The following is a 9262-nucleotide window of genomic DNA, read 5'->3' as shown; positions in this document are numbered from 1 at the left end:
AATTAGTCAAAACTCAATATAAAAAAAAAATTATTTCTTAAAATAAACATAATATTTTTTTAATCCCTAATGAAATTAAAATCAAAGCTTAAATATCTTCGATTAACAAAGATAACCCATGTTAAAAGATTATATCTATTCATCAAACAATAATATAATAGTGAATACATTCCCTTAACCAAACAAGAGACGTTTCAATATTCACATTTCAGGGATTAATATAATATATGACCTGAACAAAGGCAAAATGATCTAAAAAATTTAAAGTAATGAAAAGAAAAGAAAAACCATATTGACAAAGAATGTCAAATTATGTAAGTTACCCATTATAAAACTGAGTTTAAGAGAAATTCGAAAGCTATCAAAATCTATCATGCTTTCTTGACCTTGATAGTTCATTGTCAAAGCTTATTTCTGGCCAACAATTTCTGCCATCATAGAGTTGCAGCAAAATGGCAGAAATTCTTTCTCTATAACTCACTCTGCACGGACTACGCACCATAGCTGCCCGCATTCAGCACACAGTTCGGCCATAGCAGACCGAAGCAATGTAGAGATTTCTCGACCACTTATCCTGAAAAATAATTCCAAAGAGGGTTAAGATTAGTGATTTTGCCAAATAGACCCACGTTGATGGGTACGTCTGGTTCTCGAGACCTTTGTGTATATTAGCTTGCACACAGAATGCACATGCCGTTTAGTATTACCTTTACATGTGTGCTTGGAAACGCTGATGTCCGTAGGGTCTCCTGCGCCTCATCATTGAATTTAAACTTTGGTATGCTCAATATGAAGGCGGCTTGATCAGCGGTAGCAGCCATGGCCGTTATTCTGTACCCACTCTCCCATCGTCTATGAATCCCATCGCTTGGGTAAAGAAAATCAAGCTCTACTACCTGCAATAGTCCAGAAAGAGTACGGATGTTACGAGATGCTGTCTAGAGAAATAACAAAAATGGTAAGAATATAAATACAAAACACTTTCTTACCTGTTCAGAAAATCCAGCATTCCTGGACATCACCACGCACCAACGACTGCCAGCAGTAGCCATGGATGTGACATGGAAACCTTCTTTCCACTTTTTGTTTATCCATTTGAAGGGAAAAGAATCACCGACTTTGTAGGACTGTTGAGTATAGGGAGTTCCTGAACAATTCAAGAATGCAAAAAAAAAAAAAAAAAAAGGAATTAAGACACTGCACAAACGCTAGATGACAAGTACAAATTTTAACAAACAAACCAACTAGCACCAAATTATTGTAATGAATGCATGGCATACAACTCAGAATAACGAGAGGACTAAAATTGTGCATAGATAGTGCATGTCAGTAATAAATTCACCGTCATCATTACTATTTCAGTATCCAAAACGAATCTTACATATATACATAAATACATACATAGATGCGTATATGTATTTATTACCAACATCTACACCTCCCAAGAAACTAGCACTATTGCTTTCAAGAAGGCAGCATATCCATGCAGAATATCTTCCAAGTAGAATGTTTTTAATTAACTGTTCTCAACACCCAACACACCCTTTCACCAAATAGAGAAAGAATAAATAAAACTGGAAGGCTCATAAATGTGTCGGGCACTTATAAAATACACCCCCAACATTTTTCTAAGTATGTATTGGACAAATACAAGTAATTAATATGTCATACATTTGAAAGTCAAAACATTTATTCCTTGCAAGAGTGGAAAACATTCCCATTTAGATTAGATAAGATTAAAGACTGGTTGACGAAGTTGATATCCAAGCAAATATCCAACCTTTAGACATAACGACCAACGAACTAAAAAAAAAAAAAAAAAAAAAAAACGCCCCCCGTTTCCGGCGGAAACCATGCGGAAGCTCTAGTTTCCAGCGGGTTTCCGGCAAGAAACCAGAGCATTGTGGTTTCCGGTGGAAACCATGGTATGGTTTCCGCCGGAAAGCTTTGGGCGGTGGAGGCAGAAAATGACTTCCGCCCACAGCTGGAAAACCTAGTCAACGGAAAAATAAGCCTCAAATGGCGGAAATTGATTTCCATTGACTGGGTTTTCCAGCTGTAGCCAAACACGAAAATCATTTTCCGGGTTTCCAAACACACCCTTAATAAAAAGTGAAGCAGCACGCATGTGCAACTAGTGTGCGGTTAGTGTGCAACCAGTGTGCAAATAAACAGGAACCAAGCAAAATTTTCCCTTTTTCATAAAAAGTGAAGCAACATGCATGTGCAAATAGTGTGCAAATAAAGAGGAAAAAGCAAATATCCAACCTTTAGACATAACGACCAATGAACTACCATTATCCGCACCCGCTAAGGAGCTAATGTAGTAGTTCTTTTCCCACTGCTCCATTATCCAATCCTGAAAAGAAACCCGAAGGCTATCAGTGGTCTTGAAAATATGACAGCCAACAATGTGAGCAAATTGAGGTACTACGTAATTTAGGAACTGACCTTATGAAGGAAGAGATCTGATAGCTCAAAAAATTGTGAAGAGAACCCTGTCCCTCCATCCATGACTATGGCCCAAAGGTTTGCTGCAGAAGCCACACAGCTAATATATAAGCCATCTTCATTACCCTTTTCTACATGTTGCCGGATCCTCGAGTCTGCAACATTGTAGTGATACCTAGAATCCAAAGAAGTAGTTCTTATGATGTAATAATGATACCTCGACTATTCATACTTATAATAAAGTAATAAAATGAACATTGTCTTATGGGGATAACTTTGAAAGTTTGAATAAAAAAGATGTATCCTCATGTTCAATCTTCTCATACATGTTATATATAATATATATGCAAGCAAAGATGTTTTAATCTAAAAAAAGAAACAAATAGCCAAAACCATACTGCACAGCCATTCACAAAAGCTCGTGCTGCATTCATAAATTGCTTTCCTTTCTTTCTGCAGATGTTGGGACAGGGAAAAATTTGTGCCCTCATTCAACCACATGAAAAAGATGTGTGAAATCACAGTATTTTTTTATGCAGTAGTTGCTTATGGAAAGAGTAAAATATTTTTTTGGCATTTAAAGTTCAGTCAATGTTGAAATTAATCATCAATGTTTCCAGCCAAGTTTCCAACAATGCGTACACAGTATGTGACTAGTCAAGGAAGCTTTTTCGGAAAACTAATGATGATAAACCATTAAAAGATTATTCCTTGGGTGCTTAACTTTGTCTAGTGACATGCACAAATGCATGCATGCACCGCCAAAGAAAGCACCTAAGCGTCGTGGCCCTGAGCACTTGTGTGCCTCGGCCCCTTGCTCTAACCTGGAAAACCATATAGTGGAAATTTTTTATGAATGCATGATTGGAATTTTATCTACACACAGAGCTAACTCAGACCTTGACAAATCAAATAACGGAAATCCATAAATACGAGAACCTTCTGCCTACAGCATGGATACATGCATGGAACATATACAAGAGTATCATAAATGGAGAGGAAAAGTCAAAGTCCTTGTGGCGGCAACAACTTGACACGCTAGACCGTAGGTTCATTAACTTATAAGTTCTAAAGTTATGATTTAGTGCCACCCTGCAATGTGTCCAAGTCCAGAAGAATCGGATAAGAAAATAGGACATGGATGATGGATGCATGTACAACCAAATTCAGATGTGATATGAAGCATCTTCATATAGTAAATATGTTGTTTTATTTGACAAAAGATTCAAGAAAATATCTATAGTATCTCCGGGTCAGCAATAGCCGCACCGAAAATAACACAAGAATGAGTGACACTATGAACAAAGAAAACTATATTACGGAGTAACTTTCATTGCATGAGGTAGTTCAAAAACCTTAGTATAAACTAAGCCCCGACTTTTGAAGGATGCACAAAATATTTAACAACTGAATGTTGAATTGAAAACAAATCGAAATGTGGGTTCTATGGCTCAAGAGTACCAGGTATATCTAACAAATAATTGTTTCATCATAAAAGTTAATAATTTTATTTAAAAAGTTTTACGAGCTCTGGTCTTTGTATTGGGGCAAAAGATCCAAGCAGATTTCTAAAAACCTAAAGCATTTGAAGCATGCTTCTTAGCACTTACAATGGCATGCATCATTTGTCATATGCAAAAGAAGATTGGCATACTTTTACAGTTTTACATCTTGGAATTTACCTCTGCTTCATGGGGTGCCGTGCATTGTAAACTGAAATCCACTGGGTAGCAGGATTACCCAGTCGTATTTTCTTCCTTGGTTGCTCATCTTCATCCAAGTTCATTGTCAACCTTACCCGCTTCTGCCAAACCTGGCCACAGAAATGAGAAGCACACTATAGAACACCAGTAACTTTTAAAATAAAAAATAAAAAATAAAAACCACCATCAGTGCACATGATCAGATATAAGTAGACAGGTGAACCTTAAGAGCACCATCAATCCTTATTGGCCTGAGTGAAGTGCATGGCTCAATAATGGTATCAAAGAAAGATATAAGTTTTGCATAGTTTGGCTCCTCATCAAACTTCATATTTATTACAGTCTCAAGAAACTGTTGGAATGGAGTAGGACAAAAGCATTGCATCAACTCAGGAGAAATGGCCATCTTCTTTTTACAAACAAGAAAATTCTTGTTATCACCCTGTTACATCAAAACAAAGTCAAGAAAATAAATAAATAAGACATACAGAGAGAGAGAGAGAACCCAAGATAATAATTAATCTTTATCAGCCAAGACAATCACTGGAACTACAGTTCATTCAGCAGTTATAAACAAACCTGACAGCCCTGCCATGGTAACCTTCCCTTAATGAGGAATATCAGCGTGTATGCTAGAGATTCCAGGTCATCTCTTCGACTTCCAGTCCGGCCTAGGTGTGCATGTACACTTGCATATCTAAGTGTGCCCCTGCCAACAGAAACAGGTTAATGCATATTCACTACGGGTTAAAATATCACCATGCAAAATTTTACAAACCTGAAAATATCAGGTCGCTGGTCATATTGAACATGCCGACCAGATCCCAAGTCTTTCCATCGAGATGCTGAATAAACAATGTTTTAGAAATGAGTACCATTTGTTTCAATTAATCAAAGGAAGTAGAACTGCAAAAGATATGCTTGAACAATGAGGATAAACCAAAATATCATAATCCTGTGTCAACTAGAGCAGTGCAAAATAAACAATGCTAACACACAATGAGAGAATATTAGATGCATCCTACCCAAACCAAGATCAATAAGATATAGCTTCTTTTCATCAGCAGTTCCAGGCTGACCAAGCAAAAAATTCTCGGGCTTGACATCACCATGCACAAAGCTTGATGTAGGATTATAGGAATAAGAAAGATAAGATAAAATTAAAGTAAGTATAGCAAAACTCAGAAAAATAATAATAATAATAACTACTTTGAAGTGGGAAGAAAATAAAGCAAAAAAAGACAGTAACAAAGTACGTAACCATTGCAAGAGAAGTAGAGAACTTACCCCTTCGCATGAAGCTTTTCAAGAATTGAAATTGCCTCCATTGCAATACAGGCAACCATACCTGGTGGCATTCTGTGGTATGCAGTGATAATTAAAAATGATAAATATGCAGCTAGTGCTAGAAACCAATATGTAGTGTTTGTATCAGGTCAAGGATTATGCATGTCTATATAAGTCAGCATGAATAGGAAAGACACAAAAAGAGAGAAAGAACTATATTACGTTTGGCCTAGATTGTTCCAGACATCCCAAAGACTTGGTCCGAGCATATCCATAACCTGAAATGCAATATTTAGCAAACCTCAATACAAGAAAAGTAAGAATTTGAATACAAAAAGCAAATACTAACACTTACCATAATGTAAAAATCTCCCTGACGACCCTTGTAATGAACCCATGGAATTCCATAGCACCCATTCACAGAGCTTTTCAATGAAAATTCAGGCATTAGACCGTAAATTAGACATCTGAAGATTATAAAAGATAATAAACTGAACTTCAGATCTTGAAATTAAGATTCAATACTTACTTGTACACTTGCCACTCATTGGGAGGGTTGTAGTTGCAACCCTTACTATTTTGGTGTTCAAATTTTATTGCAACCTGCAAAAAACATCATTGATTTATATTCTATGCATTACATTAAATAGGGCCTCACAAGCCTTAAAGAAGTGAGAAAAAGAACCTGAACAGCATCTGGTCCCGTTCTGCCCATACCACCAGTTACCCTTCTGCCAACATAGACTTGGCCAAAACCACCTTTGCCTAACTTCCTTTCAGTTATATACACAGGAGAATTTCCCACTTGCACCTAACATTCAATCATATAAGACTTAACATCATGAGAGGAAAGAAAATTGCAAGGCCCTAAACATAAAATTATAATAAAATAAAGGTGCGATATCACACCATGATACTGCTGGGCAGACGTCCCAATTAAAATTCAATTTACATTTGTGTTTCAATAGAAATAAGGAACAAAGAGCAAAAAACAAACAAGAAGATACCCTCTCAGGCACAGGAGTTGTATTTGCCTCTTCTTCAACTCCAATTATTTTATCTGCACTACCACCCTCGTTTGCTATATCTTTGTCTGCAGCACCTTCAATTCTATTAAAAGCTGGTTCTGCTATACCAATGGCAACAGCTTGAGGAAGAATCTTGCACTGTGGTGCGCGACCAAAGTCTATTGATCTAACTGCATCACCCCTACCAGCAGCTACTGGTCTCCCACGACCTCCTGCTGAAGGCCCTTTCGGTGCAGCTGCTGCATTACTTCTACCTCGTCCCCTTCCTCTTCCACCTCCACCTCTCCTTCTGGTTGCATTCTGAGCAGGCAATGCCAAATTCTCTTCTTGGACAGCAGTTTGCTGTGCAGGCTGGATATCACCAAGCCGCTTTGATCTCCGTAACCCACTACGCAATTCTGGCATCGTGACCCTTAGGCAGGCAAATCACATTCGAGTCCAATCACAAACTAAGCTGCCAGTCTCTGCATAAACACACAGATAATAACCCAAAATGAAAAAAGATGTTATGGCCACAAATCACAAAAGCAACTATACAACTTCAAGCAGCATACAAGTAAATGTCAAAAGAATGGCATACTCTAGAATTGAAATTCAATGATGGGAATGACTATAAAGATCAAAACTTTCATATATAGAAAGGCAGAGTTAGCCGATAGATTTTCCTAACACTTTGTATACCAGAGAAGAAGAAAATGTATGTGCAAATTTATGCTTCAACGCTTGATTTTCCCACAAATGAAGTGACACAGGAAGCAAATTGACCAAACCCACAAAAGAAGAACAAATTCATCGTTTACTTTTCAAACTCAGGGAAAAAAAATAGAATCTCCTTTCATAAATAGCAGGTAACTGCATTCAATTCGATCAGAAGTGCTCACCAAGCCAACAAAACAAAAATCAAAACACTTGAGATCTTTTCCCAAACCGAAACACTGATAAAAAAAGAATTCAAGAAATTCAGATACATAAATTCGATCAGATTAAGAATCCAAGGTAATCAGAACCAAATCGACCAAAAACGGCAACGTCATAACACTTTCCGTACACCCCGCCAAAAAGAAAAAAAGGAAACAAAATCAGAGGAAAAAAAACAAACAAAAAGGAAAAAAGAAAAAGCATCAAAATTGAAATGCAGCAACCTCAGAAACGACGAATTCCGGAGGCTTTCTGTTCGGCGATGGGGTAAAGTCCGGAATGGATGGGCTTAGAAACGTTACGTTGTGTACGAATTGAGAATCGGTGAAGAGAAACTCTTGTTCGTCTTCTCTTCTGCATACGTATGCAATCCATATGGATGATTTTGCGTGTGTATATATAGGAACGATAAAAGAGTTTACGAAATCTTTGAAGAAGGATTGCTGTAATCTGACAATGTGTATCGGTGGGGTGATGAGGTGTGCTGGCGGCCCTTTGGGTGTGTTGATTCCATAGCTTATGCGTCAGTTTCTCTCCTCTATTTATATGTTCACGCATTTTTTCCTCTTTTTTTTTTTAATACTATTGTTTTCTTTCATTTACAGCTCTACCATCACCACTTAGTCACTCACAATTGCACTTTGTATATGGGAGGTTAGTTGTCCGCGTTTAACTTATTGGTTCAGTATGTCATATTTAAAGTAGTTTATTAGCTGGACTACAAATAACACATTGACACGAAAATTAAAACAGTAATGTCTGGTATAAACGTGATTTAGTATGAGTACAGTACGTGAGATGACTCATATAGTTATGGTCTATTCATGACATTTTGTGGTCTAACAACAAAGACTATATATTATATTTTCTACACATGGTGTGAGTTTGGCATGAGATATGTCTCAACCGGTAGATTAACTTATATCTAATTTTTGATTTTTTGGTTGATGGAATTATAGGGCGAAGGGAAAGTACATTGATATGATGATAATCTAGGTATCATTGGTTTGCTCCCATTTTTCGTTCTTGAATGTCAAGTTGATGTATAATGTGATTGAGTTTCGTTAGTAAAAGATGTCACGCATGTTACTAATTCACTAGTCATCACATGATTCACATCAGTAACTCTCAGATGTTATGATTTGTCTAAGTGCCACACTAAAAGGCATCATGTATAGGGATGACAACGAGGAAAGGGTAGGGAATGGGGTCCCCATCATTGCCCCATAATTCACCCCTGCTCCTTGACCCTGTCCCGTTCCTTGACGGGGATGGAAATTACCCCATCCCCGTCCCCACAAAGATTTTTTAAGGACAGAGATTTCTTGTCTCGATTTTTTTTATTATACACTTCGCAATCTTTAGTACACTATAAAATAATATTTTATTTAAATGATACAATTAAATTATAAATTTATATGCCAAAAAATTTTAGTCAAATGGCATAAATGTTGCTCTTCCAAATGGAAAGTCATAAATGTGTGACAATATTACATTTGTAACCGAGTCAATAATATTTAAAAAATTATAAGTTTGATTCTAAAAAAAAAAAGATTATAAGTTTATATATTTAAATATCCAATTTACCTAACATCCAATTACCCAAATATCACAATACTTAAAAAAAAAATCAAATTGTTCAAATCGTAATTCCTTAACCGAAATACCCAATATGCATACATAATAACTTGAAGAAGAAAAAAAAAAAAACAAAACTTCAAATTAAATATGAATGCATATAAACATTAGTAATTTAGTATATTACATATAATTATAAAATATATTATAATATATAATATATATATATATTAGGGATTATGGGTCGGGGTTCGAGGCGGGGATTGAATTTCTCCATTAGGCCTTCTCCAATAGTTA

General features: G+C 36.4%; 1 protein-coding gene across 1 annotated transcript; it reads right to left on the bottom strand.

The window, feature by feature from the left end:
* Positions 1-138: 138 nt before the first annotated feature.
* LOC116006828 (casein kinase 1-like protein HD16) lies at positions 139-7907 on the bottom strand. The gene is made up of 17 exons (XM_031247326.1): positions 7612-7907; positions 6449-6933; positions 6127-6252; positions 5971-6044; positions 5797-5866; positions 5664-5719; positions 5442-5513; positions 5180-5274; positions 4933-4999; positions 4734-4863; positions 4378-4596; positions 4134-4264; positions 2452-2626; positions 2269-2359; positions 990-1147; positions 708-896; positions 139-574 (listed from the first exon to the last, which is right to left on the bottom strand). Exons 2-17 carry the CDS (start codon positions 6872-6874, stop codon positions 515-517), a joined length of 2139 nt encoding a protein of 712 aa, XP_031103186.1. The 5' UTR covers positions 6875-6933; positions 7612-7907; the 3' UTR covers positions 139-514.
* Between the last annotated feature and the right edge of the window lie 1355 nt (positions 7908-9262).

The sequence above is a fragment of the Ipomoea triloba genome, chromosome 15 (genome assembly GCF_003576645.1).
Source record: "Ipomoea triloba cultivar NCNSP0323 chromosome 15, ASM357664v1".
NCBI classification, from domain to species: Eukaryota; Viridiplantae; Streptophyta; class Magnoliopsida; order Solanales; family Convolvulaceae; genus Ipomoea; species Ipomoea triloba.
This window is presented reverse-complemented; position numbering and strand designations above follow the sequence as displayed.